At 38.0% G+C, this 21,932-nt stretch overlaps 1 protein-coding gene across 2 annotated transcripts in view; it reads right to left on the reverse strand.

Moving 5' to 3' along the window:
* Positions 1-21,932, reverse strand: part of RAMP3 (receptor activity modifying protein 3) — a 63,553-nt gene that overhangs the window by 12,507 nt on the left and 29,114 nt on the right. For both annotated transcript variants that reach the window (XR_014173646.1, XM_081933834.1), the window contains exons 2-3: positions 19,373-19,402; positions 18,409-18,538 (exon numbers count right to left, since the gene is read on the reverse strand). Coding sequence is in view for 1 of the 2 variants with exons in the window: in XM_081933834.1 (XP_081789960.1) it covers positions 18,409-18,538; positions 19,373-19,402 (160 nt within the window). In the remaining variant the exon portion in view is untranslated. The remainder of the gene's footprint in view (positions 1-18,408; positions 18,539-19,372; positions 19,403-21,932) is intronic.

Here is a 21,932-nt window from a genome sequence, read left to right on the forward strand (position 1 = left end):
CTGTAAAGGTCAAGAGTATTGACTAATATATTAATTTTGTATCTGTTCCTAAAAGAAAGCCTATATGTGATTGGTTCAGATGTAACAATTTGTAGGCTTCATTACATTACTTTAGCGGTCTGCAGGCTTTGTTTGGGCTCAGACTGGGTGATGCCAGCAGCCTCCTGCTTGCTGTTGGCTGGCTGGTTTGCTTCAGGGATTGGGACATGGCAGCCAATCAATTTGGAGCTTGTTTAATTTGTCTTCTTGAACTTAAATTCAAGCTCCAAGTTGTTTGGCTGCCGACCCTGTCTTCACACCCTAATCCCTGAAGCTGCTCATTCAAACCAGCCAGCCAGCAGCAAGCAGGAAGCTGCTGGCACCACCCAATCTGGGCCCAAATGAAGCCTGCAGGACCACTGGCCTCATGGCAGACAAGACAAAGTTTTTTATTCAGATGCTGGCAAAGCTGTTTTCCTTATATCTCACATTCTTACAACATCTGAATAAAATACTTCAGTTTTTTCTGCCATGCGGCTTAGCCTCTTCTGGAGCTCTGGAGATCTTTGAAAAGAGTAAACAATGGGAAATGGAATGGGGAGAGCAAATGGAATCTTGGAGGCTAAAAAAGCAGGCCCAGTGCCTGTGGAAACCCGGCAGGGCAGGATTGGGGGGGCGGGAATAGGCAAGGGGCATGTTGCAGCGTCTCTGCAGTTGGTTGCAAGGGTAAGCAACCACTGTGGTGCTGCAACATATGTAACTTTGGGTGCGGGTCATAAATATTTGGGGGAGAGGGGGTCGTTATTTGGAGTGGTTGCTAATTAAATTCTCATAACTCGATGAATACCTGTACTACATATGGACTATTTTATACACAATTCATCCAGTTGCACCTATTCCTGATCAGCACTCCATATTACTTACTTACAATCATTCATTCCCTGGTCACCTCAATACTGAATTACTGCAACCTGCTCTACATAGGGATATCTGAAAGTTTCAATTGGTGCAGAAAGTGGCATGGGCTGTTTTTTATATTTACAGCCCTGCATGGCATGGGAGCAGGTTATCTGTGAGGCTGCTTCTCTGCATTTACATCAGCCCACCCACTAGATCTGACAGAGTCGGTAAGTTGTAGTTACTGTATTAGGAATCTTCATTTAGTGGATCTCAGGAGACATGCCTTCTCTTTCATGGCATCTACCTCATGGAACATTCTTTCCCCTGAATAAGATTCCCTTCATACCGAAAAACCATTGACTTTTTGTCAGACCTGGGTCTCCAAGGCAAACAGAGATTTGCTCGGATGGCTCCATTGTTGAGGTGGCCATTTTTACCCTCCCTTACTGTGGGTTTTATTTTTCACTTTTAGGATATTTATTAATAAGGGTTTTTTAGACGTATATTTCACAATTTTGATTTAATTTTGCTTTTATCTTATTGTTGTTCACTACCCAGAAACGCCTTTGATGATATGAGCAGCTATACAAATATGATTAAGGTAAACAGATAGTTAAATAAACTTCAATATACTGAAAATAGCAGCAAACCTGCTGTGAGATGATCCAAAATTATCATATCTAAATATTAAAATAATTATACTTCCACTTATTTCTGAATTAAATACAAAATGCTGGTTTATTTCTGGTTATCTACAAAAATTTTGCATGATCCTGACTACATACTAATGTCAGCCAAACAGCTTAGTTCCTTGATTTGATAGGTAACAAGACATGGCCAGATTTTCTTGGTATTCAGCTTGGAGTTCTGGAATGAACTTCCTTCAGAAATATTGAGATAAAATACAGAAATTAACCCACAGCTTAAAGAGGCCTAGAATACATATGCTTAAAAGACCATTACACAAATAAGATAATAATTTTTAATATCATTTACTGTGTCATTTATAAGCCATGATTGTTTATAAGTTTATAAACATTATGTCAAGGTTACAAAGTCAAGAAGATTATGTGGGGTTTTATCTTTTTACTCTTACAGCTAAATTGTATATTTAGGTTCTTCTAATAATTTCATAATATTTTCTTTTTCAAAGAAAAGAAACAGCAGTTTTCAGAAATCATCCAGAGATAATTGCTGTATTGTTTTTATTTTGCTCTGCATATATTGATTTATGGGCCCAACTTATACGAAGATTTATAAAAAGATCAAGGGAGACTTTTGTTATTAGTACTATTAGATCTTCAAGGCATATTATTTAAGCCTATCTTAAGTAATATGCCTTGCAGATGTAATAGTACATTTGGCTATGAACTAGGCAAGGAAGTGATTGCATTAAACCGATGATACCAACTATAAAAAATATACCTTTTAAATGAAAATTGCTGGGGATGGCCTAAGGACCAAAAACAGGTAAATTCTGAAAGAAACATGCAAAATGAAATGCTGCATATAAGAAAACCAGAAAAGGGATAGGACAGGACAGGAGAGGAGAGGCATCTGGATAAGCCTTTACTGAAGGAAGAAAGAGAAGAAAATGACTAGAGCGAGATGGATAGACTCAGTTACAGTAACATTGGCTATATCAATGATGGAGAACCTATTGCACGCGTGCCACAAGTGGCACGCGGAGCCATTTGTCAGGGCATGCGAGGCGCTGCCCTGTCAGCTGGCCAGGGTGGTTTTAAGCGCTCCGAAGGCCTCAGGGAAGCCTCCGGACGATCCCTGAAGCCTTCGGAACACTTAAAACGACCCTCCGAGCAACTTCCGGTTTGCTTGGAGGGTGGTTTTAAGCATTCCGAAGGCTTCAGGGAAGCCTCCGGACCGTCCCTGAAGCCTCCGGGAGAGCAGGGGAGGCTCTTTTCGCCCTCCACAGGCTCCTATAAAGCCTCTGGAGCCTGGGGAGGGCGAAAAAAGCATGTAAAAATGGGGGGTTGCGCGTTGTGCGCACATGCACACTGGGGGGGTTGCGCATTGCATTATGGGTGCGGCACGCCCGCACACGACCCCCCCTGCGCTCCTCCCACTTGTGGCACGCGAGCCAAAAAAGTTTCACCATCGCTGGGCTATATTGTGGGAAGACCTGAAGGGACAGATAAGAGACAGATAAGACAGTATATAAATTTTTTTAAAATATTGTTTTTATCATTATATTTTTCATCATAAAGAAAATATATGTGGTTGATAAGAACTGACAGTTATTTGATGGCATATAATCAATCATAAAGTACAGATGTAGATATAAACTCTAAGTGACAGCATGTTTATGCATATGAAAAATAACAGAAATTACAGGAAATATGGAAAAGGTTACAAAATATACAATTCTATAATAAAAAACTTAAAGATGTACATGATTTATCAGCATGCACAAGCCTCTTCATAGACCCAAGAAGAGACCTGGACAACAAAATGTAAAAGTACCTAGGACACTTGTCTTAATGTTCTGTTCCATAGTCAGCAGGAGAAATATGAAGAATTAATTTTTTCCCAGTTAAAAATCTGAGTCTTTCTTCAAGAGCACATATGGAGGTTTAATCTCAGAAACCAAACTGAAAAAAAGAATGAATTTTCATGTCAAGCCTACGGTCTCACAAATAGAAAAAAACATAATCATTCTCCTCTGGGAACAGAAAGGGAAACAGAAAAGTTGCCATCAGTAGAGAAATAATTCTAAAAAGACTATAATAGGAATGAACTTTCTTTGTTTCAGTACAATGATATATATATGAGCTCCATATAATTAAAGACTATCAACATTCTATTACTCAGATAGCTTAAAGTTTTGAAAATAAAGAATTGAAAAAAATCATAATGTTAATTTATATTTAGAATGTAAACATTATAAGCTTAATACATTAAATTGAACATTAAAAAAGAACTGTTATAACTCACCCAAAGTATTGGTTGTATGATATTGGTTTCAATTATAAACTAATTATTTTATATTTAAAAATATAAAATTATTATTGAATTATTGTAATTCTGTGTGTGTGTGTTTTTTTTGACAAAATAATGGATATTAGAGAGATAGACACAGGCAGGGAGGCAGACAGACAGAGAGGGGAAAAATAGACAAAGTAAAATATCTGGAAAATTTAAAAAAGGAACTAGTAGTAATAAGGAGGAGGTGGAAGAAGAGGAGGAAGGAGGAGGAGAAGGAAAAGGGGAAGAAGAGGAGGAGGAGGAATTGGTGTGACTCCCCACTTTTTATATATTTGCTCATTTGGAGTTAATTTGTGGACATTCAAGGTCACTTAAAATTAAATGCTATGATTGTTTTGGTTTCTGTTTCATAATAGAGCCTTTCAGGCAATAAGCAATATGGAAATAATGATCCTGAAATTCTATTTTAGAAATTCTTCTAAAATAGTACTTTTTTTGAATGCACTAGACTACATCATTAGAAATTTTCCTGTGGCTAGAGCTTTTCATAAATCATCCTATTATATGAGCACTGCCTATAGATTAAAACCATGCCTCAGTTAATTCCTATGAATTTGATATGGATGCCATCATTAAGTGAATTTCTGAAAATTATATCTCAAAACCCAAAGGATGGCTCTAAATCAGAACTTCACCTAATTCCATACCTACAGATTATTTCTGTAAGATTCCTTTCACTTTTAAACTATACTCTCAGTTGTTAATGTATCCTGCAATTGAGAACTCTATTAGTAAGCAATTAGTGTGGGATAGTAAAAATAGAGGCAGGTAAAAGTTTAAATAAAATGGAGATATATAAAATAAGTTTTTTTTTCTTACAAGTCTCATAAGGGGAATATATTTTAAATTATGTTAAAATAAGCTGAATAAATAAATATTGAAGGCTAATGTTTGACTGCTCAACATATGTTCTAATATGTTAAAATCAGCAGGATATAAGAAAAGTTTTCTGAAGACAGAAAATTAGGCAAATCACTCCAATAAGGACTGAAAGAATTCTGCCTTGTATCTAAATATTTACTCTTCATCACAAACAAGCCACTTCTTATCCAGGTAACGTGGGGCTATTTATTTATATATTCAGCACCATAACAGTTCTAAATTAAACAACAAATGGCAGCACCTAAAAATAATTCAAAAAGTAGGGCAATCTTGCTAGCTTTATTCAAGTATGAACATGTCTCAGTACCCACTTCACTTTAAAGATGAATTGATAAAAAATCCATTACAACTCAAAATCCAAAGGGAACATTATCAAGTATATCAGCTATTTTAGATTCTTCCAATTCACGACTATGATTATCCCCTTTGGAATTGGACCCAGACAGTCTCACAATTCCTAACCATGATGTGAAAAAGGACACTAAAAGAGAAATGTGCTTTCCTATGTGATGTGTTTTCTCAAGAGTAGGCACTTTCTAAAAAAAAGCAGAAAAAAATTAACAGGATATGGCAGCTGGCTATTAGCCAGAGAATAGAGAAAGGCCCATAATGATAAAGGGCACTAAATTCCCAGGAGCAGTAGAAACCATTGCTACTGAGAAAATGCATAAATTCCTTTTAAAAATGGGAATAAATGAACTTGGCTTCCAGTTTCTAAGTCTAGAAGGGAAAATAATATTTTTTTAAAGGGTGGGTTTTTAAAGAATATTGTTAAGAATTATCATATATATAATATATGCTATATTGCCATATATTAACTATGCAAATCAGGTAGAAAGAAATATAACAAGTTTTAACCAAGAGAATGTAAAGAATTTTAAATGCACTTAATGAAGGGGCAATTAATGTGGAAAATACACTGTTTTCTTGTGCTTAGAGAAATTACTCTGAAGAAAAGCCAGAAACAGCTGCAATTTTAGACCTGTTTGTTTCTTATCCATTTATAATTGTACTTTACAATTCACAATTGTCTAATTACATTCAAATATTTATTCTAGTTTCCAGTTTGCAGTATTTATCATAACAGTCAATCAACATCCTAAATACTTTTCCATAATACTGAAGAATTTTACCAGCTGGGACAAAATGGAATTTAATATACAATGTTTGTCTGATTTCTTTTCTCTTGGAATGAAATATAACATACCGCAAATCAACATAATGTAACTAAATATTTTTACTTTCAGTGTTCAAGAGATGAGTCCTACATTTTGAAAATGAAACCCGATCATTTTTAAGTTACCCAGAAGTTTAAGACCATGAAATTAGTTATATTTTTATTTAAAATATTCATTCCCAACGATTTTGTCCTTAAGTAATTTAAATTATATTTCTTTCCACCTTATGTCATATGGATTGAATTGATCTAGTATACTTAAGATTCATATAAGACAAAAGGCATGAGCAACTTCTCCATTAATAATACTCAATTAATAATTAATCGAGAATACTCCATTAATAAAAGCCAAAGCATTCCTAAAATTTGAATACCAAAACTAACAAAAATTTAATAACCATTAGACACATAGAATAATATTAATTCAATAACATATCTCTCACTTCAATTTCAATTTATCTCTTAATCCACATATGCTGCAAACCATTTTTAATGTTAACTATACAACATCGTAAAAGGCAGTATTTAACAGATTACTTACAGAATGAATTTCACCAACATTTTACATTTAATTATATTTATTTGGCAATAGGTTCTTCTGGGCAGAATTTATTCTTAGATCAGTAAAATATCATTGTTTATTTTCTAAAAGATATTACATAGTTTAATTTTCATTAAATTCAATAAATTTCTTTCAAATTAAAGAACTTTAGATATATTTACAATGGAAGTTAAAAGTTAAAGCAAACACCAATTAAAACTGCCCAAGGAAAGGTATTTCCCTATTGGAACACTCCAAACTCTGATTTTCCCTTATCTGGTGCTAAATTTTCTTATTGTACAGAACAAATATATTCTTATAAACATAATAAAACAAAACTTAATATATCATTTCACCTGCGGTGACATTCACTTTACCTTCCCTACTGGTTCGCAAAGGTGAGCGCATACTCAAATGTGAACTGAAATTGAACTGAAATGTCCAAAAATATGACCCCACTCAAAGTTCCAATATAAAACCACTCGGTTTCACCTCAGCAAATTTGTCATTTTCCTGGATTAAATGGCCTTTCAGTATTTCTAAAGATTGAGAGCAGCCACCTGGAAAATACTTATCATTTCCTTCTTTTCTTAGATAATATCAAGTGATCAGAAAAAAAGCAGTACAGCCATTCAGTTGTATTATACTTTGGTAACTATAGGATTTATCTTTTCCCCAGGCATATATAACATATTTTTCATAATTATAAGTAATGAAAATATAAAATAACATTAATAGATTCCAAATGTAATCCAGACCAGTGGCAAATATTTTTACTAGCGGTTTGGGCGCACTCTCCCGGGTGTTCGTGCACGCGTGCAACATTTCTTTGCATGCGCAGAATGCCATCCATGCGGGTAGACGATGCCTCCCTCTGCCGCTACTACCAGTTTGGCCAAACCGGGAGCAACCCACCACTGATCCAGACTATTGCAGAGCAATTAAATGAATATGGCAAAAAGCTATATCTTTCTACAGAAATGTTTAACCACCAAAGGGAGGGAAGCATTGGTATTCATTTAAGAAGTGTTTGGCTAATGAATTTTTAAAGCAGTGCTTTCTAGTAAAGGGCTCATCTCATATTTTCTCAATGCAACAAACACAACCAGGTAACATTTTGTTCGCTCTGGGTTCTCATGATATTGTCACTGGCTCATCCCTAGCCTACATCAACCTGAAGTATATTTGATACAATCTGGCAATAGATAAAATCTAGCAGGCTTTATTAACGATATAGTTACAACTTCACCCAACAGCAATTAGACACTTTGTGCCACTGGAAGGATGCCCTTTTTCTTCCCGTTGCTGGGAACTGACCTCTATGGTTTGTTCATAAAAATAGGTTTAGTGCCATTTCGAAAAATCATTAAATTTGTGTTTACATAGCAGGACTAATGCTATCTTGAGAGCAATTATTCTGGAGCATAAAATGCTTGATTTAAATTGGAAAAGAGAGCCCGGTATTGCCAGCTGTGTACATGTTAGTTTCGGTCACCACTGAGTATATTATAAGTTTTTTACTGCTTCTGCTAACCAGCTTTTTGCATGTATTTGTATTTTTATTAGTTTTAATACTGGGGAGAGGACAACTTTATTTTGTCTACTGTATTCTTGCCTTATGGCTATCATTCTGTGTGTTTCTGTCCACTGAGATACAACTGGATTCACTAGTTGCAGCCCTTCAAAATAAAACTCAGTTAGTTGTTTTTTTACCTGATGTCCCATCTATATGCCTGCATTATTTACTTGGTTTTTTTTAACCTTTGGGTGTCTACCCATCAACCTCAAGGAGGGACTCTGGGCGGACTTCCGGTTCCGGCGGCTGACGGCGACGGGCAGGTTTTGCTCGCCCCGCGCTTCCCCGGTGGGCTCCCCACTCCTTGGGGGTCACAGGACGCCCCATAGAGGCTCCTGCTGGAGGAGCGGCACGGCGGGGGATCCCCTGGATCGGCGGTGGCCGGGGGGGCCCCGCTTCGCTCTAGGCACCGGGGAGCATGATGGGGGACGCTCCGGCGTCTTCGCTGCGAGGCTGACGGAAGAAAAAGACAAGCAGAAGGCTGCGGTGCAGTGAGGCGACAACTCCCTCTCATTCCCTTCATTGACTTTGAAAAATTGCCAGCAGTTTAAGCTTTTTTCGGCTTTTTTCGGCTTTTTCGGCTTTTTTCGGCTTGGCTGGAGAAGCGCGGCTGGAGGGAGGGGGATTTCCCCCCCCCTCGGACAGGCGGCTGGAAACAATTTTGCTCTCAACCCCAAGGGAAGGAGGAGGGGGGAGAGCCAATTAAGGATGTCACCCTCCTATTAATGGCGAATTTTGAACTTAAACCCATAATGGAATGATGATCTGGAAAGTTTGGAAAGTTTGAAAACTTTGTTATGCCTCTAAGCCCGAAGCTGGCAGGGCAAGATGGCACACTTCCGTTGTCTCCATGAACTGTGAAACCTGACTCCACCTTTAAAACTTCAGGCTTCCGGTCTTTGTCTCCGTGCTACTCAGACAAATCTCTTGTTGACTGTTATCTCTTGGACTCCCTGGAGTGAAAAATTTAACTCTATTGCCAGGGTGATTAGAAAAATCCTCCTCTGCCTGAACCTTCTGTCTCCTGGACTCTCCTGGCTGTTCTACCTCTCTGACTGACCACTCTCTACACTGACTGAACTCTTTATTCTATAAACAATGTCTCCTAAAAAACCACCTCCTGGAAAGCCTGGATTTGCTGCTTCTGCCCCGACATCTGCAACGTCCAGTCCTAGTACACAATCAACGATAACAGCATTGATGCAACCTAAAACTACGGAGACTGAGTTTCAACAAATGTTTCAGCAACTCCTACAGGGACAAGAGGAAATAAAAAAAACAACTAAAGGAGATGAAAGAAGAAATCAAAGAGAATCAGGCCCAAATCAACAAAAACTCACAGAGACTGGATCTCTTGGAGGGTGGGACGGCTGAGATGAGGGAGGGGATGGAAGGGGTGCAGAAGGGGAACAAAGAACTTGACACCCAGCAGATGAAAATAGAATTTGAGAGAATGTTTTACCTTAGATTTCAAAATGTGGTGGAGGCAGATGATGAAAACATAAGGGACATTATGACAAGTATCTTGGCTGAATACATCCAGAGAGAGAAACAACAGATGGGGTGGGAAATAGATTTGGTTTATAGAGTGAACTCAGCTTATGCCAGAACACATAACGTACCCAGGGAGGTACACATTAAATTTCTTAGAAAAAGCACAAGAGATGAAATTCTGAGTGCACAAAGGGGGCAAGAATTGAAATATCAGGACAGGCAAATAACCATTCTGAAACAGATTCCCAAGAAAGTGAGGGAAAAAAGAAAAAGCTATTCGCAGCTAGCAAAGAGACTATACCAGAAGGGGGTGTGGTTTAGATGGCTGATGCCTGAAGGTATGCTAGTATTCTGGGAGGACACAAGAGTTAGAATCAACACACCCATAGAGGCACAGGCCTTTATGGAAAAAAATAAAGCTCTCTTAGAAAAACCAGATGATCCTACACCAGATACACAGGACACGGGAGGGGCCGGAGCTCTGCCAGCGGGGGGAGATGGGGCGACACCGAGAAAGCTCAGATCACAAAAATGAATAAGATATCTGCTTGACACAAATTGACCGAAATTATTAATTGAACCTATATGCTGACTATATGTTACTATTTTATAATGACTTCTTTGTAAATGTAAACTTTGAGTATGGAGGGAGGGGGCACCTACCGCACACTGCAACCGCCAAAATTTGTACCTTTCCATTACCTTTTTCCCTGTAAAAGGGAAAAACCAATAAAACTTTGTTTTTTTTTAAAAAAAAGGAGGGACTCTGGGCAGTGCAAGGAATGACTCTGGGCATCCTGGTAGTTGGATAACTTGCAGCAGTCTTCTAAGACATGCAGTTTTCCAGACACTCTCCTCCAAACCTAGCACACATGAGCAAAATTGGTGATTGTTTTTCCACCAGTAAGAAACTCTTGCTGGGAGGATAACAAAACTGGGGGAAATCCACCAATCACTTTTCTTAACCTTTTCCAAATTTAATTAAAGAGCCAATTAAAACACCATGATAAAAAGTTGGAGATTGTGAGTTCTAGTTCAGCCTTAGCCATGAAAGCCAGCGGGGTGACCTTAGGCCAGTCACTCCCAGTTGAACTCACCTATCAGAAAAATAGGAGGCAGGTGTATTGGATTTGTTTGCTGCATCGAGTTATTTTTTAAAAATAATAAAAATGGGATACAAACAAATGATTCTAAGGATAAAAGGAAGACTTTGTTTATGTGGCAAAGTAGGGCTCAGCAGTTGGACAATAGTTTAAGTAATTATCTAGCTGTGGCCTCTAGTTTGGTTGAAAACAGTACACTAAATTCAGCTGAAACAAATGATATCTGTGGCTAAATAAAAAATACTATGACTTATCAGGTAAAATTATAAAATTTGAGTTTTCAGTCAATCAATCAATCACAACAGAGCTGGAAGGGACCCTCAAGGTCTTTTAGTCCAACCCCCTGCTCAATCAGGACACCCTATATCAATGAGGGCTAACCGTTTTGTTATCGCATGCAGAAAGGGGGCATGTGCAATAGTGCACACACCCGTGCTTGCACCCATAATGCAATGTGTGACACCCCCCGCAACAACCCCTATGTGCATGTGCCCCCCCGCCCCACACATGTGTGCACGACCCTCTCATGCCCCATTTTGGGCCTAGCAGGCCTCCTTGCGGTCTCCTGGGAACAATAACAGGCCGAGGGGAGCTACTCTGCACCCCTTTGCTCCCCTCACCCTCCACGCCTGAGCTCATGGCTCCCACATACGCCCCGCCTTCCCCACTTGCTCAGCAGAGATCTGAAAATCAGTTGCTGGTGGAACCCACGCACGTGCGCATGCATGGTGGAGTTGAGCTGGGGCAACTGATGACGCTGCAGAAGAGAGAATTCCAAATGGTCCTCTGGGGCTTCATTGGTTCCTGGGAAAATGTGATTTGCTGATTGTAGTCTGCATTTCTCTGCACATCTGGCGTTTCTCAGGCATTGCTTCGACTTCTCCCTTTGCTTTGTGGAGAGAGGGAAGCAGCGTGGAATTGGACTGCCTGAGCCAAAGTGGTCAATGGGATCTTGAGACTTGATTTTTGAGCAGTACAAAACAAACCATTCCACTCTTTCCTTTCCCTTTCTGTCCTTCCTCTATCTTCCTTCCCTTTTCCTTTTCTTTCTCTTTTCCTTTCCTTCCTCCTTTCCTTCCTCCTTTTTCTCCTTTCCTTTCTTTTCCTTTCCTTATTTCCTTTCCCTTCTTTTTTCTTTTCCTTTCCCTTCCCTTTCCCTCCTTTCTTCATCCTTTCCTTTCTTCTTTGCCATTTCCTTTCTCCTTTCCTTTCTTTTCCTTTCCTTATTTCCTTTCCCTTCTTTTTTCTTTTCCCTTCCCTTTCCTTTCCCCCCTTCTTCATCCTTTCCTTTCTTCTTTGCCATTTCCTCTCCTTTCTCCTTTCCTTCTTTTCTATTTCCTTTCCTTTTTCCTTTGCTTTTTCTTCTTTCCCATTTCCTTTCCTTTCCCTCCCTGCCTTCCTTCCTGGGGGTCTGAGGGAGAGGGAGTGGACCCTTTTCCTCCTTGCCCCCCTCCCCAACATCTGCTCTGATGGCAAATGGGCTTTTTTGTGTGCTACAGTATGTGTAAAGAATGCTGATATGAGACCTTAAACATAACCCTTTAACTGCTGCCAATCAAATATTGGCTAAAATAATTTGTAGGATTTTAATGTTTGTAAATCTGATTGTGATGGCATCAGTGCCTCACCAGCCATAAACCTCACCGCACGTCACTGGATATATGGCTGTTTATACAATCAAGGATTGTATTAGCTTTTTTGGCAGTGGCTGCACACTGCTGACTCATATTTAAGTGATCCTTCACTAGGACTCCAAGGTCTCTCTCTTATTGTTTTTAAGCCAGGCTTCACCTAATCTATACTTGTACCTTTGGTTTTCCCTGCCTAAGTGTAAAACCTTGCTTTTCTCCACTTTAAATTTTGTTTTGTTGGATAGGGTCCATTGTTCAAGTCTGTCAAGAACTTTTTGGATTCTGAGCTTGTCTTCTAGGTTGTTGGCTATTTCTGCCAGGTTAGTGCATCTGCAAATTTGATGAGTTCCCCTTTGATTTCCTCATCCAAGTCATTTATGAAGTTATTGAAGAGTACTGGGCCTAAATCGGATCCTTGTGGTACCCCACTACTACATAAAAAATTAGATAATATCCAGAAAATCACCCATAGTAGCCTGTAGATTAGATTTCTACTTTTCTGAAACCTTCAGATGACCCACACTATTTTGACACCTATTACTGGAAGACATATTTTCTAGTAATTGTGCAGCAGTTCCTAAATGCTGGCAGTGAGAACAAAAGTCACATGTGAAGGTTGCAACTTTTTTCCCCTTTCTCAGCAAGAGAAAAATTTGCTGGCTGATGATACATGGATTAAAAGCATGAATTCATGGTAGTTTAAGGATCAATATATTTATTATGGCATTAGCTTTTATGCACTATTAACCACTATAAGCCTCATAAGACTCAGTTTTATTATAGCAGACTAAAAAAAGTTATCCTCTGAAATTATTAAAGATTAGTGAACTGAAAAAGCTGGAGAAGAAATGGTGTCTAGATGAAAAGCTGCTGAATAAATCTTGAGGCTTTTCAGCAAACGTAACTGGTTTTTAATAAGGTGCCTTATGAACCAATAAGGATGGTTCACAGAAATCTAGAGTATAGTGGGAATCTGCACAATGCTGTGATAGTATTTGTCATGTTGACATCATAAATACAGACAACTGTGACAGGATTGCATTTAAGGACAAAATAGAAATTAGTATCTAATTTTGAGATAGAGAGCATTTTTTCCAATGTAACAAATCTCATCAGAGCAAGTACCCGAAGAAAATGGTAATAAAAAGAATCCAATATTCAATCTATCAGTCTGGTTACTAAGAATTAACAATAATTTGTTGGCACATAATAATCAATCAACTATTTTTAAGCATGTTATATGAAATTACTTTTTTAAGTCTAAATATTCAGAGATACTAGGTTTTACATGAGTTTACACAGTGGTGAGTTCCTACCGGTTTGGACCGGTTTAGCTGAACTGGTAGTGGTTTGGTGGCCTGGGTCATTGGAACCAGCAGCAACTCAGAGGCCTGCCACGCCCCTGAACCAGTTTTCTGCTGTAGGCGGTGCCATCTTGTTTTTTGCTTCTGTGCATGCACAGACAATTTTTATTGTGCATGCGGTGTGCCCATGAGCAAACTGGCAATAGTGACTGCCAGAACCCATCCGACCTTATATACCGTATTTTTCGGAATATAAGACACACCTTTTTTCCTCAAAAAAGAGGCTGAAAATCTGGGTGTGTCTTATACATAGAATACAGCATTTTTGCCTCCTGAAGCCCCGCCCCTTAACCAAAATGGCTGTGCATAGCCTTATGGAGGCTTTCAGAGAACTCCTGGGGGCTAGGGATGGCAGAAATAACCAAAAAACGGCCCATTCCCCCCCCCCCCCAGCCTCCAGCAGCACTCTATAAGCCTCCATAAGGCTATGCATGCATTTGTTTGACAAAAATCAGGCCCATTTTTGTGAAAAACGGGCCTTTTTTGCTCGTTCCCTCCCCCACAGGAGCACTCTGCAAGCCCCCCAAAGGCTATTCATGCCTTTTATTTGAAAAAAAACGGGCCCATTTTCATGAAAAGCGGGCCATTTTGGGGAGGTTTGCAAAGTGCAAAAACTTTTTTTTTCCGTTTGGAAAGCTCTTTAACTGATTGATGAGAATTACATTGATCAAGTGCTGTGCCAGCAGAAACAAAGTCTCAGGTGCTGCGGATTGTCAGCGATTTCCTTCTCCAGCACATGGATATACCTGGAAACATTACCTACCTACTCTCTCTCTCTCCCTACCTACCTACTGTATTTTTCCCCCTCTCTCTCTCCCTCTATCTACCTACCCACCTACTCTCTCTCTCTCCCTACCTATCTGCTGTATTTTTCTCTCTCTCTCTATTTTTCTCTCTCTCTATCCCTCTGTCTCCCTACCTACCTACACACACTCTCTCTCTCCCTACCCACTTACTGTATTTCTCTATCTATCTCTATTTCTCTCTTTCTCTCCCTTTATTTACCTACCTACCTAATTAACTACTCTCTCTCTCTCTCCCTCCCTCCCTACTGTATTTCTCTCTCGTTCTCTCCCTCTCTATCCCTCTATCTACCTACCTACTTTTTTTTTAAAAAAAATGCCTCTTCAAAACCTTGGTGCATTTTATACTCCAGTGCGTCTTATACTCCAAAAAATATGGTACTCTAAAGAAAACACTTTCTTCAAAATAAAACTACATCATTATATAAATTCTAACAATTTTCTGCAGACTAGTTTTCAAAAAAAGTATATATTTCAATCAAATACAATTTACCTATAAATAATAAATTATTTATAATATATATACCTATATGCTATCTATGCCACAAGAGGCAGAATAAAAGAGATAAGTAGCTAACAGTTTGCATGAGTTAAATAGTATTTCATAGCTTTTGTATATGAAGTAGAAGAGGAAAAAACAGGTGCTAACAAGCTTTAAAACTAATATTTGGCACATTCAAGTTGTTTTGTTATAATTGATTCACCCTAAAATAGTTTCTGAAACCATCACTCAAGAAGTGAATATAATCTTATTTTCAGTTGAATGACATAGTTTTAAAAGAAACATAGGATAAGAGGACATAATTAAATTTGCATAGTAATTAGAATCAACTATTGCTAACCAGAGCTCAATTTATTATGCTTAGGAGTAATACCTTTTCACACAAAAGTCATTTTTTTTCGGCTTCTGACTTTTACTTCTTTTTCTTCCATGTGTATTTGTTTTCAAGATCCAAACATAGTGGTTTCTTGATAATTAATAAGGAGATAATTCACTAACTGTCTCATACAATAACTACATTTTATGTGTATACTTTGGTCACATGAACACAGCAGACTTAAGCTAAAGAAACCTTTTACCAAGCAGACCAATTTGCATTTTAATTCATTTTTCTTCTATACCAATAGTACATGATTTAAAACAACTGACCCCAATTTTTATTACTTTGTTAATTATTACTATTCATTGCAGTCATTCATATTTTCATAAACACAATGATTTAGATGACAGTGACACATAATGATTTAGATAAGAGTGACACGTACGTTTTAGCTTTTTATTTCTAAAAATCCTACACTTTATTTCCATGCATATATTCATACAATTAATGGCTGCCAGTCAGAAAGGACTGCTGGTGAATTTTGCTGACCTTTAAGCAGTCTACAAGTCCTTAGCAAGCTTCTTAAAATGAAGCTTTCTTTGAGACCCTTCTCAATTCTTTCTATACAGGTATTATGCTTAGAGAAATCTATCCCACTTCTGGATTGCTTTTCCCAAGAGGACACTATCACTTTAAAACCTGAATGTAGCAGTTCAAACTCAGTTAGCTCTGGCGATGTATTCCCTTCAGTGCCCTTGAGAAATATGAACGCCAATCAACAAGCATTGTTCACTACTGATGCATCTCTAAGTTTAATCCATTTCTGCTAACTTGCAGCCCAACAAACTGCTGCCACAATTAGAGACTCCCAAGTATAAAGATTCCAAAAGAAAAGTTTACTCTCTGTCTTCTTTGAATTACATGGGCTTGAATGTTTGTTTATATCATGGCCCCCCAATTGCATCAGCATCCCCTGAAAATGTCTGCAAATCCCTATGGAGCTAGATGCGAATGTTGAAGTTCGGACTGGCAAAGGTGATGAACCCTTGATCTACTACTTGGCAATCTCCCAGAGCCAAAAGCCTGGCTTCAATTCTCATGCAATCTATGCTATCTTTCTAATACTGACATTGTCCTCTCCGATTCTCAGTTTTTAATACCCTCTGCTGGGAAAGGGGGACTGGCCTGATTGTGGCGAGACTTGTGTTAGTTTGTGTTTGAGTAGTATTTGGATACTCTCACCTTGAGAGCTGGGTGAAGCTGGTTTTGGATGAGTAGTCTTCCCATGAGAGGAACCAGTTGGGAGAGAGGACAGTATGTTTGCTGTGAGGGGCGGGAGAGGTGGGAGTCCTTGGTGCTAAGAGTTTTTGCTATAGTGCCATGCCCCCCCTCATTGACACCCCTCCCGGGATGTTTGAGAGTGTGAATGTGAATACTGGGAGAGGATAGCAGAGCCCTTGGCTCTTTGAGGAAGTGGGTTAGGAAGAAGCTGTTTTTATCTTGGGGGACATAGGACAGGATCAGATATCACAGGCAGGGGATGCTACTGGAGCCAGAGGAAAGGCTGTTACAGGGGAAGATGTCTGGATGCTTAAAATCAGTTACGTGTTCCATCTCTCTGAGCATGTCTCCAGTCCCTGGACAGCATACCCTTGGCGGCCCTGGGGTCCAACTGCTGCTGCTGAATGTCAGGTCAATCAATAATAAAGCTCCTCTTGTTCAAAAGGAGCAAGCTGACCTGGCATGCATTACTTAGACCTGGCTAACCCTGGAAGGGGGGGGAGGGTCTCCACTCAAAGATATGTCCAGCTGGGTTTCAGGTTTGGCACCAGGCAGGACCTCAAGGCAGGGGAGGTGGGGTGGGAGTAGCAATAGCAATAGCACTTAGACTTGCACACTACTACATTGTGCTTTATATCCCCCTCTTATAGTGTCAGCATAATGCTCCCAACAATCTGGGTCCTTATTTTACCAACCTTGGAAAGATGGAAGGCTGAGTCAACCTTAAGACCTGAACTGCCGAACTGCTGGAAGCCAGCAGTCAGCAGAAGTAGCCTGCAGTACTGCAACATCAAAGTATCAGAGTGTCTTTCAGGGCCTTGCTCCATAAATCTCTGGTAGTGAGACCTTATTCCTGAATTAGGCTCACAGGATCAGATAGGGCTAATATAAGACATGGTTTTGCCAGTCGGCTTGGGGCTCAAGTGGGGGAACAGCGCAATGGAGGTGGTTGATTCAGTAATAACAAATCCCACCTACCCCACCCTCCGCCTCCACCCTCCACATGTGTCTTTGGTTTTAGTATTTATTCTTAACTTTCTATGTTTTAGCTTATATGAAACTGTAAGACACCATGCTCTCCCCCACCCGCCAGTCTGCAAAACCAGAAAGATTGGGGAACTCTGATCTACCACATGTCTACTCAGAGATAAGTCTCTCTGATTGTATATGAAGTCAAGACAAACTTTGGTAAATCAGATCCATATGCAATGCTAAGTCAGTTTCCAACTATTTATTCAGGCTATTCTTTATTCTGAAAATTCTGGTATTTGCTGTTGTTCCTTAAAGTATTAGCAGATACCATTTCTAGTTAAGTTTAACCAAAACCCAAAATATAATCTAGAATGGTTATACATAATGGAGATGTTTTGCTGTAAGTTTGTAAATCAGAAAAAGGGAAATAGCCAAATAGCAAACTGTTGAGCAGATATGCCAGAGCTAGTGCGATACTTCCTACAATAATTCCTACAGCTATAATCAAAGAGGCTTATCTCTGAACAGACATGTGGTAGACAGAACTGTGGTAGTACAGTAGTTAGAATGCAGTATTGCAGGCTAACTCTGCCCATAGCCTGGAGTTTGACCTTGATCCTGACCGTCTCAAGGTTGTCTTCCATCCTTCCAAGGTCAGTAAAATGAGGACCCAGATTGCTGGTGGAAATATGCTGACTCTGAAATCTGCACTTATATAAGTCTAAAGAGCTATTGCTATTGCTACTGCATCCAGAAGTTCCACATATTCTAATAGCTTAAGCTTTGTGCAATTAATGTTGTATAATAATCATTTTTAATAACAAGTAATTTTCCCACATCAAATTATAAAGCTTACTATATAAATTTAGTCAGAAGCTTACAGTATAAATTCTGTCAGATTGCACCATTTTGTAGAATTCACTTTGTGCATCATCTCTTCGAAGGATTTTCCACACACTGGCAAGTTCTGTAGCATGAAGGATTCATTGCAGATGATCTGATGTTGTGCACCTATAAAACAGAAAAGTCAGCAAAAAAACATGACAATGGCCCACGTTGGAAAACCATGAAGATTTTTTAAAATGTACATAAAGAGAAAGTGTTCCAATTAAAATAGACTATTTAACTATTAAATATCTTACATCTTAGAAATGACATTAGCTAGATATTGTGAAGCTCTAAAACTTTCACGGGTAATCCTTGCTTTTTTATCATTTGTTTAACAACTGTTCAAGGTACGACAACATAGAAAAGTGACTTACAACCAGTCCCCACACTTGCAATCATTTTATTGCCCCTGCAATCATATGATAGCAATCTGCGTATTAGCAGCCAGTCTGGATTTCCAACCATGGCATACTCGCTTTGTGTCTATAACAAAAGCATTTTCTTGGCCAGTTTGAGATAGATCTTCGACAGGGCTACTTCTGTCACTTCAGACTTTTATTTATTTATTTACACCTCAGTCAAGGACATATAAGATCTGCTTGAAGAAAATGGACCACTATTCATTTAAAATATTGCTGCTGAATATGTTTTCCTTAAAGAAATACAGTACCAATTTCTTAAGCTAAATATTCAAAGAAAAATAAAACGGTGACTCCAACTTATAAAATTGTGTTGATTTTTCTCAGTCTTGCATTCTCTAAATACTTATATACGAGGCAGTCCTCATAAATATTGAAATTTAGCTCACAGAAGCATTGTGTTTTCTATATTTCATTCTAGTTGTGTGTAAGATATATACTTTGAAGAAAGGTTATCAGAAATCAATCATATAAGGTCTGCCTTTTTTAAAGAGAAACAATGAAAACGAATACAGATAGAAAATACCAAGCTTCTTACCTGCTAATCCAATTGTTATTAGGCTATTAGCTGGAAAAAATAAAGGAAGTATCTATTAGAGTGCTATTATTATAAAATACATTAAACTAATAATAACCTGATGACATTATTTTAAATCTAAATCATGCAGATTTTAAGGAAAATTATGTGTAACCAGCTGGTTCCAACCCATAAAATATCTAAGGTATCAAACTGGTGAAATGGGTTGGAAGAATATATCTAGCCCAATGCCAAATAACCTAACAAAAATGAAATTAGTATCAACCAAAAATAAAGAAGAGTACCATCTACAGAGATAAGAACTTTAAGCTAGCAGGATTCCTATTAACATGATCTTAATCAGTATGCATCATGTGTAGAGGAGAGTATAAGAATGCTACTGATTATACATCAGAGGGTGGAACTGCAATTCAGACGCATGTCAGCCTTTTGATTCAGAGCTGACAAAAGTCCCTTAACATCTTTGGAAACCAACAGAAATTATCAAGGTTCTTTCAAACCTATACTCTATCAGATGGCTACATTTATAATTCAGAGGAAAAATCTTAACATTTATTAAATACAAAGGAATCACATATCACTTCATGTTAAACAATATTTCTTCCTGCATTAAATGACGTTCTTCAAAACATAATGGAGGACATGATAGAATAGCTAAGACAGCAAAACCACAAAATCAGTCAAAGTGTAACTGTTCATTAGGATTTTGGAATTATACAGTAACATTTTTTTAGCTAAGGATTTAGTTAGATATGCTTGAAAAGGAAAAGGAAAGCAAGTTTTCAGGGGGGGAAATAAAAGCCTTTGCTAGTCAAAAGAGCAATATTGGCACAGAAGGCCAATAATGCTGTATTAAGCAACTTTATAACTAGACATATATTTAACAAATAAGAAAAAGCATGGAAAGAAATCAATTTATATATTAATATACAATAATATTAATTTATACAAACTTAGATGCTGCTTTTTAATATCATTTAATTGATATATTACTATTTCTCTAATATGTATTATTATAAACAGTCAAGATAATGTTGAAATTCCCCTCTATTTTTATGGATATGAATTCCTATTCTTCCACTGAAAGCACTCTGAATTCTACTTTAAGATTACAGTACCCCAAAGCCTAGTCCTAATTTCTTCTGCTCTGGAACAATGGTAACACCTTCAGTCTCTGAAAATTAGATCCGATATTATCCCTGGAGACTTCATTCACAGCAGACTTTCCCAGCCTAGTCCTCTCCTAGTCCTAAAGATAGGTAGGCAGGCAGGCAGATGGCATATATGTGCATATTTCCATTTTCACATTACAATGTAATCGTAGATGTTATTTTCCTCTACTGTACATAATTTTATGGTATTTCATTATGGGGGGAAATTTTATAATATGTATAGAAAATAAAGAGGATAATCAACTGGATTTATTGTTCTGAAATTTCATTGACTGATGTGTGTTAGTTACATCTTACAGGATTTTAAAAAGAAAATCCATTTTGTTTATCTTTTCTGCAGTACTTGTTTGGATTTTGTGATTATGAAAGGTACAAACAAAATTATTGTCCAAAGGCAGATAATGCTATCATATCTAAAAAATAAGGCAGAATTTTTTCCTTGAGAAAATAGAATTTATGCATACATGTTCTTACATCTGCCAATATCTGTTATAGTTTTCTAATGAAAAATCTTAGAACTGGTATGAATTCAGACCTCTGGGAAAGACTTTCTGTCTAGGAAACATTCTTATAATACGGAAATCATTTTAGTTTTTCTTCATGCAACATATAAATAACAAGAAAAAAAAATCAAGAAAACAGTCAGGCCACTAAAAAGAGAAGATGACAAGGGGGTAACAGACAGTAGAGAGAAAGCAGAGTTGCTTAACTCATTCTTTACATTAGTCTTCACACAAAAAGAAAATATAGCCCAACCTATCAAATAAAATGTAATTGTAAAAGACAGATTAGAAATAAAAATTAAATTAAACAAGAAAATGATAACACCTGTCTAACCTTGATGGATATAAATCACTGGGATCTGATGGATTACCTCCCAGAGTTCTGAAGGAGCTTGCAGATGTTATCTCAGAACGACTGTATCACATCTTTAAAAAATCTTGGAGCACTGGGGAACTACCCAAAGATTGGAAAAAAGCTGATGTGGTTCCCATCTTCAAAAAAGGAAAAAAAACAGATCTAGAAAACTACAGACCAATCAGTCTGACATCAATACCTGAGAAGACACTGGAAAAGATAATCAAAAAACAGAACTGCGAACATCTAGAAATAAAGTTTTAACTAGAAGCCAGCACAGATTTATTAAAAACAGATCATGCCAAACCAATCTTATTTCATTCTTTGAACAACGTGTCTAAATTAATAGACCACTGAAATGCTATGTACTTAGTATACTACGGCTCCAGCAAGGCATGCAAATAAATTAACCATAACCTACTTCTTGGTAAACTAGAAAAATGTGGGATAGTCAGCAACACTAATATATGGATTAGGTCTATGATGGAGAACCTATGCAGATCCCTCTCTGCAGGCACGTGAACTGTCAC

This window comes from Natrix helvetica (assembly GCF_964273705.1).
Source record: "Natrix helvetica genome assembly, chromosome: Z".
Taxonomy (NCBI): Eukaryota; Metazoa; Chordata; class Lepidosauria; order Squamata; family Natricidae; genus Natrix; species Natrix helvetica.